The 17,322-nt window shown below is 38.2% G+C and overlaps 2 protein-coding genes across 14 annotated transcripts in view; one reads left to right on the forward strand and one right to left on the reverse strand.

Annotated features, from left to right (window-relative positions):
- Window positions 1-14,098, forward strand: part of LOC118262244 (uncharacterized) — a 52,342-nt gene extending 38,244 nt beyond the window's left edge. Inside the window, exons 2-3 of the mRNA XM_035573437.2 lie at window positions 6,114-6,474; window positions 7,273-14,098. Of these exons, the coding sequence (XP_035429330.1) occupies window positions 6,114-6,474; window positions 7,273-7,601 (690 nt within the window). The 3' untranslated portion in view covers window positions 7,602-14,098. The remainder of the gene's footprint in view (window positions 1-6,113; window positions 6,475-7,272) is intronic.
- A 52-nt stretch (window positions 14,099-14,150) lies between these two features.
- Window positions 14,151-17,322, reverse strand: part of LOC118262242 (matrix metalloproteinase-14) — a 28,057-nt gene continuing 24,885 nt past the window's right edge. For 5 of the 13 annotated variants that reach the window (XM_050697813.1, XM_035573432.2, XM_035573433.2 and 2 more), the window contains exon 13: window positions 14,151-14,577. In XM_050697813.1, coding sequence (XP_050553770.1) covers window positions 14,447-14,577 — 131 coding nt within the window. In that variant the 3' untranslated portion in view covers window positions 14,151-14,446. Of the gene's footprint in view, window positions 14,578-15,144; window positions 15,262-16,502; window positions 16,695-17,322 lie in introns of all 13 variants that reach the window. The other 8 variants (XR_007705824.1, XR_004782483.2, XR_007705822.1 and 5 more) reach the window with 3 other exon arrangements.

Below are 17,322 nucleotides of genomic sequence, written 5' to 3' on the forward strand. Positions count from 1 at the left end.
TAAGATTCCCCATTGGTATCGTAAATATACCAAACTAGTTTCATGATATTTTTATATGATTTTCTACAGCCAATGTCCGGGTTCACTCGGAGGGTAAAAATGTCTCAACTTACGATAGACATTCTGGTTAAATTTTCTGTGTATTTAGTTTAATATGGTGACATTATAATGATAGCGAAGTTTACTGTAATATGATTTTATACATTCACATGAAACATGAATGAGAATGAAAAAATGTTATACGTATCTAACATATACATATAAAAATCAATTGCTGTTCGTTAATCTCGCTAAAACTCTTGAACGACGGGGTAGATTTGGGAAATTTTGGTCTTGAATTATTTGAGGAAGTCTGTAGAAGGTTTAAAAGGTGAGAAAAAAATGTTTGAGGTGGTACGAAGTTTGCCAGGACCGGTCTAGTTAATTTAAAATATTATTCGATCAAAACTTGTACATTATTGTATTTCAGTTCAAAGATTACCTAGGACAGGTTGTGAGAAAACTGCATGTTATTAACCTTTCAGCACTGATTATTCCCGGTAAACCGTAAAACACGAGTTCTTGCATAACTTAGTTTGAGGTTAAACCGCGGACTCTGCATAATTTGTTTCGCAGAACTCTCACAATTTTCTTATAAACAACTTTCTTCATTAGGAACATAGTGTGCGTAGCTGCGTACCTTGCACGAATGCGGTTTCGTACATATTTACGCAATAAAACTACTGAACTTACTAAATAAAGGCAAGTCTGAAAACTGTGCCGTATGTATATTTAAAATAAAATATAGTGCGTCGTAAGAGAAAGAAATGAGACGCAACATAAAACAATTTTTATGTTACTCATAATTAAAGTTCAAGTGTCTATGTATCTTCTGTTTAAGTATTGCATATGCGTATCACGTTTGTGTATATGTGTATTTTACGATCTGAATCACCCTTAGTGAGACTCCATCATTTCCCTATAGATGTCGCTAAAGGCAATAATCATGTATTTATTATTGGTAATCTCGCTATAATGAATGGGTGGCAAGTGCCAAGAGTACGCCAGACAATAACAATAGAACCTTATCACTGTCAGGGCTGTGTTAGAGCAGGACGGATATAATTCTGTAGTTTCCACTTAATTTTCTTAATGTACTTCGAATCAAGTAGTTGTTCGTGATTAATTTGCTTTTTAGAAATGAGAAACTTCAATAGTAGCGATTCTTCTTGAACATATAGACATACATTTAAAGTTTGGAAAGTTTTCAATATACGAGTTACGTTTAAAGTGGCGAATATTGTTCTATGCAGTGTTAGAGTGCTTTTCCACCAGACATGTGCTATGCTACGTTGTTGTGTATGCGTTTGGCTTCCACCAATCATATTCATTGGTACACATAGCTAAGCACTGGTGGAAGCGGACTCTTATACCCCTTGCAATGTCACGCCTTTTATACCCGAACGGTACGTAATGCCGCTATACCTAAATAGTATGGCAAACCCCTCTTTTGTAAAGAAGGCCTATAACCGAATAATGAATTGTAACGGGTAAATGACATGACAAACAAAATTCAAGCCTAATGTAAACCAAATTAGAATGCTAATTAGTTGACTGCACAAACATCATTTCGTTTCATTGGAACTAACAAGCATTAGAGTCATGCATACAGTAAGAGACATTGCTATTTATTAAGTAATATAACACAAACGTAATCGCTGATGATCATGGGGTTTCAGGTTGGATTATGATGGGGATTTTTTTGATATTTGGCAAATTTTTAGGAGTCGGAGATTAATCTCCTGTTGTATGACAACAGGTTCAGCTCACTCTTTATTCACAACGTAATTCTACCTACCCGTTCCTTATATACAAGCCGTGATGTTACATATGTATGTGTTTATCATAGCGAATGAGTCATCCAGTGCCGTCGGGTGCTGACCGTACATTGTACAATATACGCGGTTGTTAATCGGTTTACGAGGTCACTGGGATGACAACCGTACTAACTTGTGTATACGTATTCATCGCTAATGCTTCCATAATAAAATTATTTATTGCTAAATTAGTAGATGCAGTAAATAAACGCCATTATTACTCGTATTGGTGCTTGAGTACTTTTGCTGTTATTTATTTGTGTCTGCAAAGATTTTTGTTGTGCAGTTTTTCATGTTTTTTCGCTTATTTGTTTTTAATCTATCACATCTGAGTATAAACATACTTAAAGTATATATTATATAATAATTATTATACGGTATTTGTTTATATGAGAACATTTTATCTTATTTGACACTGACTCACCGTCTGCGGATTCATTAATATGGAATTTAAAATGTTTGTTTCAAGTAGATCCACCCGAATTATGCATACAATATCATTCATTCTAACTTCTTAATCACTTCCTTTTTATTAAATTTCTATCAAGCTTTTCTAAAACATGCCATCATGTATATTTCTAAAACAGTAAGCTCTCTAATCGTGCAAGATTTTTTAACGGTTTAATAGTTTTCAAATCATTATCAAGCAAGCAATCAAATATTACACCTTACGAAAGTAATAAAGTATGCTTTACTTAGGTAGATTATATTCCCTATTGGACTGGCTTGTTCCTCCCAAAGCGACACGTGTCTTAGTATCGGAAAATGATCAGAAAGGTCGAGTTAGATATTTCCATTAATCCGCTGTAACCTTTCCGGTTTCGGAGGAAAAATATAAATAAATCCCTCGATATGATATCGAAGTCTCAGAAATGGTACGCGGCACTTGCTTTCCCAAATATGTATAAGTAAGTGTCGATCCGGAAGCCTTGTGATGGCTAGAACCCTTCCTGCAATGGATGAGACCGAAGTTACGCTTCCTAGAAGCGATATAAATAAAATCATTGACTCTTTATTCCTTATGGAAGGGACGATGGACAGACAAACTCCTACGAATTATATTAAGAGAACTGGAAATGAGTCGATTTCCCAGTGTGTGTTCATGATTTCTGAACATGGTTTGTTTTTATTATTAACATTTTATAGCATGTGTTTCCAACTTTATCCACACAATAAAATGACATTAAATATAAATCAGATTGGCAAATATATCAGAAGCCATTTTAATACCTACAGCAATAACTTAACATTTGTGTTTGAATAATTTTGTCAAGTCGCGTAGCACTTCGTAGCAATTCGTAGCATTTCGTAGCGCCCACTTTAGCGGTAACAGGAAAATATTTTCTTTTTCCTACTTTAACGGGACACTCTCCAAACATAACCTGTAACCTTATTGGTCCTGAGAGTTCGTCGAATTTAATATGTCTTACTTAATTTTTAAGTGAAATTTTCTATGCTATTTATTAAGTGAATTCAATTCGTGATCTGTTTACGGGAACAACATTATTTTTTGTATTGAATTAAAAATGTGTGTGTGCGGTAAATAAAAGATGCTGTTAGTTTTGCGGTGACTTATTTAAAGGTAATAGTATAAACAGAAAGCTCACATGGATGCGGTTATCGAGCGACACATCGCGCCCACTCTATGATTGATTGGATATAGGGTTGGAGGCGGTCACCCCGTCCCCCAGCCACCCCGGGGCGTTGGATCGAGGCACCGGCGCCCGCTGAGACGACGTTGCTTGACATGATGTTCATTTGTTCTGATTTGTTAGACACCCGGGCACACCGCGCGCCGCAACACCCAACATTACGTGATTAGAAAATATTATTATGATGTACCTCCCGGGATACGCAGCGCATAGTGCGCCTCCCTATTGTTGTCTACTCCATTTATACACCACAATTGGGAAAAAGTACTTTTATACCAAGTTATGGGTTATTTATACACGTACTGAATCAGTATATTGCACTGCGTTCTATTGGATACCTCAATACTTGACGAAAATATCCGACGTGTATTTCCTTAATATGTATATTAAATCATTCACCATAATTCCTTTTAGAGCAATTGATATAAAGCCTTCTACCCTCCTACTCCATTACGAAAGTAAAGCGTGACCAAATCAAAATAGAGTTGTGCGGTAAAATAAAAAACACGCAACCACTTCATGTATAATGTAAGTAGTTGCGTGCTCGCAGAGCTCGTAATCTGTAGGAGGTTACTGCCATCAAATATTTCAATACCTAAGTACTCACGGTAACAGGTACGCTCTATAAGTTTAAAAGATTGCTTCACTATTTTGGTAAAGTTTCTGTAAGCTCCACTTCATTGCATATAATAAGTATTACGATATATTTTGAAATGAAAAATACGCCAAATTATTTACCAGACATTTGTAAAACCTAATTATTTTATAGGACAACTTTTGTCATTAATTTTCTTTTCACGTCAAATATCATGATGAGTTCATGATTGAAATCTACATAAAAATATCTGCGAGGTAACAGTAATGAGATGAACATGGTTCACAAGGGAAGTACCTGCTCATAGTAATTAAAAACAACGTTTGGTAATATGTACGTGGAAAACGTTTCGTAACGTTTATAGACGGAATGCAGTGTCAACGAGCTATTAAATGAAAGCTCGTAAAGGGCATTGTATTGGATATTAAGCGATCGGGGTGTGTTAATTGGGGCACCCCGACTAACGTGCAACATCAATTATGCGATACAATGTGGACATTACACCTTTACACGACGCGTTTAACGTTACACAATATTTGAGGAACATTAAAATTAATGTAATTAGTAGTTCATGTATTCATTAGTTTTTAAGTAATTTGAAACAACATTCTTTTATAACAGGTCCAAATAAAAGACAATCGTAATTGACATCTACCTAGTTTTATATAAAAAAAATACAAATTGCTTAGAAGTTTCTTAGTAAATAAAGATCTAATCTATATTGAAATCGCATCGGTAGTCGTATCGTAGAGAATAGTTTGAAACAATTTCCTGATCTCTGTTACGTATATCATTTCTATCTGTACGCTCCATTGTGATACGTGTCTGAAAGCTCACTTGATTTACGATGACTGTTTGTTCACGTACTGTAGGGGAGGATCCCGCAACAACACTGCACTCCACCTTCCATACATACGCCTTGAATACTGCTTTACTTGATAACTAATTAATCACTGGCTTAGTGAGCGTGATTTCCCGAGGGAATGAAAAATGCTGTCATGATAAAAGTGAGAAGGGTCCACCACTGGTCGCAAGCTGTCACCGGAGCTCCGGAGCTCTCACCATCCCAACTATAACTTTAACACTAGCGATTATAATCTAGGAAGAAACTAAGTCTACGTATATATCTTAAGTAATAATTTGGCTAACTCTACGATCTTGTTCATTTACTATTTGTTTTAAATCCACTAAGTCAATTCCAAGAATATTTTATAAGTATGTTTATGTTGAATAGTATGTGTTCTTCAACAGTTTTGTACCATTTTTGGATATATCTTTTTAAAAGTGCAAGCCAATGCAATGCAATCAATTTGTCAACAAACCAAAGATTTAATCGCAAAATGAAAACTATTAAAATTGTTGTTGTGGCTGACGGTTTAGACAAGCCGGGTTCGGGCCGATAGTGACGACTCCATTGCGCGTATCTCTCCATCTATTGGATCGTCGATTACCGCTCCGTCTTCCGATTTGTAATCTCTATACTGAATCTTTCTTCCCGCGGTTGCTTGTTGTGGAGACGTCTATTCTATTTTATATATTTCTTTACAATACGATCTTGTAACTTGTAACATCGCTGCTTTCAAAGGAATTACAAAAATAAGATATGAATTTGGGTAGTTTTATAAACCGAACGTAAATACTTGTTTGAGAGGCGAAAGGATCTAATATAATATCTGTAATATTATAAATGACGACATAATTTATTGAGGTTATTGATGATATAGCGCAAATGGTCAATGAGAAAACACTGAGATTGGTTAAATAATATTTGTTGTAATTATTTTTTATTAGATTAAGAAAATGCAATACCTATGTATTTCCTGAAGTCTTGTAAACCAAATGTCATGAGATTCGAGACGTCGAGAGCCGAAGAAGGGTCTTTGTATTTATTTTGTATATTACTTAGAATTCTGAAAGTCGAAAATCCCGGTAATACTTGACCCAGTTCGTCATTTATACGCCTTACTGATAATCACAAAAGTGATTAAGAAAATATGTTTTATATTCCAGGAAACTTATCGACGTTGGGCGTGCAGTACAATGGTGCCATTGTGGGTGGAAGAAGGGTCAGAAGAGGGCAGCGAGGAGACGGGCAGGTCGCGGCGGGCGCCCGCCGAGCACGCGGCGCGGTGGCACGCGCGGCACCTCGAGCGAGTGGGGCACCTGGACCGGCGGCGCGGCGGCGCGGGCGGCGTCGTGGGCCGTTGGGTGCGCGCTGCCGCCGCGGGGCCCGGCCGGCCCCTCGTCCGCCTCAAGCCTTGCCTTTCCGTCTGCCAGCTCGTCGAGCAACACTGTCCCTACTTCCTGCCGGCGGATCGCGCGCCCGCGTACCCCACGCAATACGCCGGCGAGCCAACGTTCCTATGTCTCGGTCAGTTCTCATAATGTTTTCACTCCTATTGTTTTAAGGTCGACTACCGTCTGACCTCCACAATCCAAATAGTTGAAGGTCACCTTAAAGTCAGACCACTTTAAAGTTTCTTAGATTCTGTCTGCCTGTATTTCATTGCCATATTATATAGATAGTAATATACATTAATAATACTAACAGTATACAGATACAAAGGTATCATTACTTAGTGAGTATATTGTGTAGAAATAATATCCCATTTCATTGACGGATTTGCTTGAAAAATTGAAAAAAATATAAAATATGCACATCGTATGGCATAACTACCTACACTGTAGGCAACTACGTATAATATAACCTATTGCAGACCATCACAACATCCACGTAAGTACTGAATATAATCATCATTAGGAGGTAAACATAGTTCTATATTGTTTTGTATATGTATCAAAAAATTAACACTGATTTAAAGAAATAAGAAAATCTAAAATGTATGAAATTCTACACATTCGTAGATATTGAATGACCAACGGAGTTGTAAATTAGCTGCAATTAGCCTTCCGCTATGGCTTGGCCGCAGTTCAAAACGATAGAGCACAAAGCAAACACTACCTCTGGCGAACTGCACGCTACTTTATTTTTCTTTGTGTTCGTGCAAGTCTTTGTCTCTGACCAATTGTTGCTTTGCACTTTTCGGTTTAACTTTCCTACCACTTTAAATTCTGGCGTCAGTTTATAGTTTATGTGAATTTCCGCAACGCTAGTTTAGTATTTGTATAGGCTGTCGATTTAATCAGCGAACGATTCGTGTGATTCCAGACCCGCGTATCCCGGAGACGGGTGCGCAGGCGAACAAGTCCAACTACGGGCGGGACGAGTGCTGCTACTGGTATTGCGAGGGGAGGCTGTGCTACCGGTGCGAGCTGCGGCTGAGCGAGTCGCAGCGGCCGGAGGCGGAGCGCTGCCCGGCCGTGGAGGAGCGCGTGGCGGGCTGCTCGGTGCCGTACCAGGCGGCGGCGGCGGGCAGCGCGCCGCGCCCGCGCCCGCGCCTTCTGCTCGCGCTGCTGCTGCTCGGCCTGGCCGCGCACGCACGGACCCACTGGACCGCGGCCACGCGTTTAGTGAAAGTGCGCGATTCGAGGTTATAGTTTTACGTTAACGTGCGTCGCACCCGCGCGTCCTGCGATCGCCGGCCAGCGATCGGAACCTCTGTTAGTGCAGAACTTAATATAATAAATAGCGTGCGGTTACGAGACCGACGAGCGACGCGAGCCGCCACCGCCGCCGCGGCCTACACACACTCTCTAACAAATGTTTGTGTCCGCTCGTTGGTTACACTCGAAGTATGGAAACACCAAATGTTCACTCATGAATTACTTTATGCATTTAACTCGTAAGCGCTGTTTGCCGATGTTCCGGCCAATATGTTAATATTTTTGGCACGATTTGTAAACAAAGATACATGTTTTGCGTTAAGCGAAGATGTTGCGTATATTTTACATAGTGTTTTACAGTTATATTGTTCATAAGATACACAGTTTATGTTCTATATTATATATTACGCTGACTAGTTTATTACCTACATGGAAAAGCAATAATTACAAAAATAATAGCTAGAAACCAGAACTGCAAGAGGTCACTCATAGACTTTCAATCAATGTACATACTTGGGTACATTTGTACGAAGCGTTATTTGCATTAGGGAAACGTGTGATGTGTTTTATACTACATTATTATGTAGACCAGATACCTGATGCAATAAAATACTTATTAATGTGTGTGCCATAATCGCAAGCTTTGACAGATTGAGATACAGCATTCTTATATGCCGCCGTGAGACGAAGAGTAGAGCTAACGTTCTTGGATCTGCAATCGTACCTTAATTTGTAGGGCACGAAGACAACGTGACAAATTTCGGGGACGTGATCTGGACGGCAGACATCTACTCTTCGGACCACGCCACAATAGTACTCGTACGACGACACAGACGGATTGTTTCTTAGAGAGTTATTTTTGTAATGTTGCACAAGTGCAGTGAGTGCGCCGGCGCCGCGGAGACAGCGGGCCTCGCGTCAATGTGTCGCCGCGGCGTCGGCGTCCGCACGTCAACGCCTAATTAATAGTGACTACATGATTATGTATAAATGAAATAATATAGGATTAATAAAGTAGTTGTTGTTTTGTAAGAAGTAAAATATTATGAATAATGCATATAATGAAAGTTATATGTAATATATTCCGTCTTATGATCTAACATTTTGGTAACACAGAATGGTTGAAAATGATTTTTATATGAATTGATTTTTAATATATATTATTGTATATGTATATCGTGTCGACTATTGATAATGGTAAATGACCTTCATCGTATTGTTGTTTCAACATTTATAGGTAACAACATTTGTTAGTTTTGTTTTATTTTTGAAGAATATTAGAAGAGTATCGTTAAACATTGTGTGATGAAAAGAGCATAATTTAATGGTTATTAAGACTTTATTGAATGAACATTTGTTGAGAATATTGCCCTCGGAAGGCATGTAGTTGTTGTATTCAAATAAATGATAATAATATTAAGTAAGTTATTTTTTACGTTTTTATCGTGTGTACATAATGTCAAAAACGGTTTGTTGTTTCCACTCCCATACTTAATCGTCGTCACCGAAGGTGCTAAAGGTCTATTAACGCTTCTTAAGACTTGGTTTGTGTCAACTTCCAATACGAGGTGATCCGCTTGCCTGGGCGCGCGGCGCGCGATGCCGGCGGCCGCGCGGACAGCCAAGCGCTGGTGTCACGTTCTCGGCAATACTGATGCCTCACACTCATATCACTCGACGTTTACAAAACTTCGCCTACAGAAGCTATCATCTATTTTCATAGTATTTTCAAGTGAGAATATTCCTTGAGTAAAGTTCACTACGTAGACTAGGAGTATAGTAGGTGGTGTGAGCAAGTGGTGACAATAGATCAGTGAGTCGTTATTGTTTCAGTCGAGTATGTTCGCTCGCGCTCCTCAGTGCCTTCACTCGGGAAGTGGCACCACACTGCGCGCATACCTGCCCGGTTGTTTAGCTGTCAGGAATCACTCCATCCTCCATCCCCATCCTCCATCACTGGGAACGGTAGAGTAGTCTCGCCATCGCGTTGTTCACTTACATTCGGTATCCGCAGTTGAAAGTAAAATGTTGAGAATCATAGTGTTAGTCTCTTCAAGAGAGTTTATAGTAGGTATTAGAGTTCGAGAGATGTTAACAATAAAAAGTTTGAAATCGATTGTTTGCTATTCATTGAATACAGATATTTTAACACTTTATTGGGGTTCATGTCATGAATTGATACCTATTGTTTGTATATTCACAGATATAAATATATACATGTTTGGTTTCATATTTAATCTAAGAGTCTAACTAGAGTATCTAAATAAGAAACGTTTCTGGTAAATTCATTTCAGAGAGTCGGGTCTAATTGCACGTAAATTTTATTAAAGTAAACAGCAACGTTTTGCGAGTTGTACGTCGCCCTACTGCGTAGGTGCTCTTTCATGGTATCAACGTGTATTTATCTTATATAAATTAAATTATCAAAATGTCTAAAATTTAGTAATAGAAAATGAATTACTAGAACATAATTAATTGGATCAATTTCGAGCACTCGTTAAAACTTACACATTGACCGTGCATTTCTTCTTGTGGGTGTTGCCACTGTACACTATCGATGTCTTCACTCGTTCACTTTATTAGAGTAGAAGATAGTGAAAGACCAAAGAGAGGAGTTCGGTTCGGATGTTAAGTACTGAAGCTTTTCATTTGTCAACTGTTCGATAACGACAATCATCTCACAGCCCCGCAACGTATGTTGACGAAGCCAACACATTTGTAATTCAACATTTTGTCACAAGAACCTACATACACAATTACACCCAACGACCCAACATGAGCGCAACGGATAAATTAACCAATGTACTAGAGCCACCTTAATGAAACAGAAACTTGACTCAGGCGAAGAGTCAGCAGGATTCTCAGGAAACAGTGACAAGGGCGTGACGTGAGACGAGCGGTGACGATCGGTGCACCATGCGGCGCGGCGTGCGCCTGCCGACTACACACACCTGCACTCTCGCACGCAGACTCACACAAATGTGCCATTCTCTCTAGGTTTAGTGTACGGGTGTATTATTCATTTTCGTTAACGTTTGGTGATAGTGTATACATTATGTTTACGAAATAATATACGTATGTTTTGATGTACATAATAAAGTGTAAATGTTTAACGCACAAATAATATGATGAAAAGCTGATGTAAAGCAGTGTACGAAAACGTATGTATTAGCTGTAAAATGTATCTGGAAAGTAAAGATTAGGAATAATGATCGTAGGAAGTTCCATGCTCCGTCTGCTGCCGAGATCTCGTTCGTTTGTCTGCCATATCGTGGTTCTCTTGCTGACGTTCCGTTGTCTTCCCGCCGCGCGCCGGGTGGCTGGCGCCGGCGCGGCAACCTCACCTCAAGTCCATTTCAATGTAAATTACTCGATAATCAGGAATTAACTAGTTGTACTGTTCTCTATTTTAAGTCCCTCACCTTAGGTTGCGCGGCAACTCAGTTGACTGTCACACACACGCACAAAACAAACAGAAGGTTAGGCTTTCGGGGTCGTCCATCGATGATTAAGCGTTTTAAATGTGTATTTCGTACATTATTGTTCACAAGAGTACAGATAGTAATATAAGTAAGCAAAACACCAAATCGTAGCCTTTACATACACGACAGTTATCCGCGACATAGTAAGTAATAAACAAAGCAACGTACGGTACGTTCCACTTTGGTTCCAATCGCTGTGATATATGTACTTGAATACATATAACGTGTTATATTCACTCAGTACTACTAGGTACGTATACATAGTATTCAATGAAGTTCGATGGAATGTTTCCGTGATCGTGATGATTATATATTTTGTACGATTTATTATTTTCGATGACTGCCAGTAGATGTCACTATGCTTAGGGGTATAAAATGTAAGATGTAACTCGGCTGTGGTATTAAAACATTCTAGCGACAACCATGCCAGTGATAGTTCGTTTACTAAACCAAATGTCTACAATAATTAACTAAGTACCGGTTGCTTTCATGTTCGAAGATGATCGTATTCATTTTAATACCACAACTGAATGTTAAGAAACAACGAATATGATTCACGATTGATGATTTTGTTACACAAAACGTTGATTTCATTTACTTTATGGTACTTACAATAAAATTATTATGAAGATTATTTAGTTTCTGTGTTATTTATAAGTTCCAAGCGAGAAATGTTTGTGTACAGTTCTGCTTGAGTTGTATGAATTTCTGATATTGTACGGATCCTCTGTGAAATAATGTGGTTGAAGTTAGGTGACGTAATGTTTGCCTGCTACAAGCAACACGATACGAGTACGATATGGCCTTCCACAATTTAGGCAAAAGTTAAGTAAATTAAGACACATTTGAAAATGTATCAAGTCTTATGAAGTTATACATAGTGTATCAATACATAATACATATAAATAGATTTAACAATTTGTACGTTATTTTAAACGGAGAGTTTCATAAGTAAGCGATTCAAGTTTCAACCCCGAAAGTTTCTCTTTAGATTTTAATCGTTGGGTAAATTCATTTTATAAGTTCATTATGTCTTATTATTTTACTGTACAAATACGTAGATAAATCAAAGCCATTTAATATGATATTATAAAATAATATATTTAATATATTATCCTGACTGTTAATAAAAGGTACACGGGTAGGCAGACAACAGATATATGTATGTCAAGTTGACGAACAAAGTATATTCAGTATTTATTGAGTAATGCATCAAATGCATTTAAAATTATATTGCAATCGCATGAAACTGAACAGTAATATGGTCAGCATTTGACAGTTACGTAATAGAGCTTAATTGTTATTGATGAGTTATTGGATACAAAAATATAAATCTGTTGAAGTTTAATAATGTACTGTTTGTTAAATACTTGTCGATTTTTCAGATACACAGAGTTACTGGGTGTTAAGTTGCAATATTTGTTAATATATTATGTGAATAATCTCGAGACTGCCTGAACCGCTAAAAAGCCATCAATTACTAACAATCTTTGGCAGAGTCTTTATTCATCATCCTCCAATATATGAGCGGTGTCTGTGCCAGCTCTTCTATCTAAAATTTCGATATTTTGCATCATCAGGAGTGAAAATCTTTGTAACATTGCAATGTCAATTGTTAAAGTAAGTGAGTTATTGCACCTGCACCATAGGGGCATTTCCTTGTTCAATATAATTACGGTTTAACGTTGCATACCTCATTATATAGCAATTATTAAATTATTAGGAAATATTATATTCTATGGACAGTTGCTACAAACTCTGCGTGCTCGTGTACTCGTACAAAGTTAGTCTGTATGTGATACAGATGTAGGAACATTGAGGTCCCGAGTATTGGAAGGTAACAACGAGGGTGGCTGCGATCTATCTACCTGTTTGTGTCTCTGTTCATAATTAGTCTAAATATAATGAATGTCATTAGTGTTATTTCCATTAAAGTAAATGTTTTGTGTTACGTTCGATAGCGTTACGTTGGCTCTAGGTGAGACTTGTAGCCGTTCATTGACTGTACTGTTCGGTTCCACTTTGAGTACACTCCTTGTACATTTTGTACTGTTTACACTGAACGTGTGGTTGCGTGTTCGTATTTAGTTCTAAACTGTACAGACTCACATCGGTCTTATTTATTCCTGATGAGTTCTAGATCATATAAATATATGTATGATTATGAGGACTTTAAAAAGCACACATGATATACCGAAATTGAATGTTTATGTTTAATACATATATTGTTTTTTATAAAATATGTAGTTAGGATTGCACTGTTGATGAAAATAACATTAAAATAATTGTCGATCTGTCATCAGGACTGCTTAAACATAATTTTAATCTCTATAAATAATATCATTAAAATGCCTAATTCATAGTGAGAGAGGTAGCGTAGAATAAAATCTTAACTCATAATGATAACAAGGATAAGCACTTGAGGGCGGTCGCGGCACGCAGCGCGGGCGCGGGCGGGTCGCGGCGCCCACTCACTGCCAGCACGCGGGCTCCGATATATTGATATGATCTAGGATGTGTTTGTAGGTGTTTCTCGAGTAGTGATCGTGTAATAAGTCTTATGTTACGCCTTCTAAATGATTATAAACTGTTAGTGTGCGACGAGGGCTCGCGGGTGGCGGCGGCCGCCACTCCTGCCCGCTACGCCGCCTACGCCGTAGCTACGGAGCGGCGTAGGCGCGGCGTAGCGAGCGCGTAGTCCATCGCGGGCCGCGCCACCGTCGCATGTAGACATCGTTCGACACTCGAAGTAAGATTAATCACGTTCGAATAATCGTAGACAGATTTTGAAATTTAATATTATTTGCATTTTCCTAAGAGTTAGAACGATTGAGACAGTAGGTCGCACGACCGTGTTATGATGAATTGTGAAATGTTTATTAAAAAAATGCGTTTATGAAAATGGAATAAAAACGAAAAATATTGTCATATTTAAAACTGTAATTAATAACTTAAGAAGAATTATTGGGAAAACAGAAAAACGTTAAATAAACCGATTAAAAATACAAACGCGAGTATTATTTTCCCCTGATGGTATAAGGTTTGAAATAAAATGCAGTAATGTGGTCACTTTAAATATTTTAATATAAAAATCGTCGCTTACGTCAATATCACACACGAGCTTACATCATCTATTTATCTTAAGTATAAAAACTATGACTTCGCTTTAAATTATCGTTCTCGCAGTATAAAAAAGGCGCAATCGTCATCACAGTAGCGTATTCGCTATACACAATACACCGAACGCGTCCAGGCACACAGTACACCATCACAGTCAGTGTCGCGGTCGCGCGCCGGGCGCTGGCGGGCGCCGAGTGCGGGCGCTAGGCGCGGGGGGCGCTAGATGCGCGGCGGGCGCTAGGCGCGTGGCTGCAGCGCGCTGGTCGCTAGCGCCACCAGCGTCGCTAGTGCAGTCAGCGACAGCGGCGTCATGAGGCCGCGAGTACTCGCGCTGCTGCGCCCGCTGTTGTCGCCCGAATCTGACCCATCTGCATACACAACAATTTTATGCTTACACGAACTACAATTAGGGAGGACAACCACTATCCCACTATTGCTTGATTAGAATACAAGAATAAATCCATTCGATTTTTATCATCCATGTCAAGTATAATTTTGTTTCTCCGTTATGAAATTATAACAATTGCAACGGATTCAATCCTGCATCGAATAAAGCTGGTTGGGGTAAGTGGGCTAGTCCTCGTAGTAGCATGCTGTCGTGCTATAGTGCGCAGTAAAGTACCCGCTATTTGTAGTAATAACTTAATGAATAATGTGCATTAGGACATTGGACACATAACAAAACAAGAACACAAATGTAAAATGTGCGAATGTAAGATACTGTGAAATCCATTTCTTAATATCCTACATTTTTTTACTCCAGCATATCATAATGAATTACTATAATAAGAATTCCTCATTTACGGATAGATCAGTACACACAATCTGTAGCCTTAGCTATTGATCGAAGTGACTTTTTATTTCATTAATAGGATTACCAAAGAAGAAATGGAGTTGACAGTAGGAAATCATAATGGAAATTAAAATAAACCTACAGATGCGGGTGAGTGAAGACGCGGCGGAGGTGGTGATACCCTCCTAATATACGAAGCGGCTTGGGGCCGAGTGAACCTCATGTTACAGTCTAGCGCCTGAAGACTGAACGCTCACCACTGAAACATCAACTTGCCTTTAGCAACATCACTTTAGTTCCCCACAACCGGTTCTACTATGTGCAACTACTGCTAACTACTACACCACACTATTTACATCACATATATATCTATCATCACCGTACGTCTTAATATTTACATTTGATTTTTTAATCTGATATTTCACCAATTCATTTTTTAAACCACCTTTCAAATCAATAATCATGCATCGCTATTTTCTACTTGAGTAAGTAATTTCTAATTTTCAGATACTCATAAAATACTAGCTACATTGTAAGTTAAATAACAAACTCACTGAGATACAATGAGTAGGTACTTCATGCTAAACGTTGGTGTTAGTCACAAAACTAATCTATTATAAATATATCTAATGGCATGACATTTACTTCCAGTTATTAGGTATTACCAGTCCATTCGACATGCAAACTGTAAAGTTAAGTTTTTATTCGTTTGACGTCCAACTGTAACCATTATAGCCTATCATAGTCTGGGCATTGAATAGGCAGTGTCTTTTCGGTCTTCAAAAGTTTACAATACATGAGGACCTGAATATTAACTATACAATAGAAATCAATATTTTTATTATTTCTATTGTTTCTTTTTAATTTTGTGTTTCGTGTATATTATTGTTTACACAGTGCTTGAAAACAACACAAGAGTGCTTTTATTTTGTGAACGTTATCAAAAACTTTATCTTACATGTGTCTCCTTCGTTAAATTAACGAAAACAATCGCTGCAATGATTAAATGTTCAACACGAATACATTTATTTTATGCTTCGACAGCCCTGGAAACCGATGAATATTGTAAACAAATATTTTTATTCTACAGTGCCCTACCACCAAATACGTGAACAGTACAGACATAAGGTGTCAAAACTCATATTTTACTTTTAGTTGCTAACTACTTCCTCTTACGTACTACAAATGTTAGTATCCTAAACCAAAGTATAGTAATAGAATACCCAGACCCCAAGATGCTGCTAAGTTTGGCTAAGTTAGAGTACCATCACCAGACGTACTTAGGAAGATAAATATTATGGCAAAGGGATTATTACTTGTATCTATGCCAGATTCAAATTTATCTGCCTAAGAACATCGATAAAATATAATAAAGGTGAGTATGAATAAGCAAAGCGTTATGGCATTCAGAGCTCAGTAAGAGCTGGCGGCCCACCACCACAGAAGTAAGCGCCGATCTACCATGCAGTAAACAAGCAAGTGAAATGAAATATAACGTACGTCAGCACGCGACAAGCTCGCCGGTACTAAAATCACCGCTTATGTTCTATAATCTCACTGGTATTCTTATATTTATGTAACTAATTGAGTCTTTGTTCTTTATGTAAATTCTTTATGTACAATATTCAGGAACACTCCGTCGAGGCTATTTCCTGAACCAGAAGAATGATCTGGGAGCGGATGATTTTACACCTAGAAATAAAAGACACACACATCGAAACGTGAACACGCCCCAGCCACCGGTTTAATGGTATTACACAACACGGTGACTGACTGTTGTTGGTGACGTTACAAAATAAATGATTAAAACAACACAAGTGTTGGTGCTAACATTCAGAACATATGTGAATAATCAACAAAAGTTTGATTTGCATTATTTGCCGGATCGACGGACACGAGATTGTATTATTTCATAAAAATACATTTAATAGCGTGATAAATAAAGATACTTATCACTGCGTAAATAACTTGTGTTTATTGTCAAACACCATTACGTGGCGTGAAGTAGGGAACTTCAATCGATTCGGCAAATATAAAGTTACGGGGGTGTACAACATTTTTACTTTAATCGGTGCAAGTGCTTTAATTCTGTGCTTGCATTGCAAAGTGACACTAATTCTTTGACCAAAATAAATCGCAAGATTCGACCATTGTGTTGTTAAAACTGCGGCAAAACGACAACATCTGATTATATTTGGATAAAGGTAAACATTATTTGTTCTTGTAATAGAATGCCGCAGTTTTACCAACAGCAGGTAGGTTCGGAGGAGCCCAGAAGCCGCGAAAGTCGTCGAGGTCGAAAACCAGACACCGTCAGCTG

Source organism: Spodoptera frugiperda, chromosome 12 (genome assembly GCF_023101765.2).
Source record: "Spodoptera frugiperda isolate SF20-4 chromosome 12, AGI-APGP_CSIRO_Sfru_2.0, whole genome shotgun sequence".
In the NCBI taxonomy this organism is placed as follows: Eukaryota; Metazoa; Arthropoda; class Insecta; order Lepidoptera; family Noctuidae; genus Spodoptera; species Spodoptera frugiperda.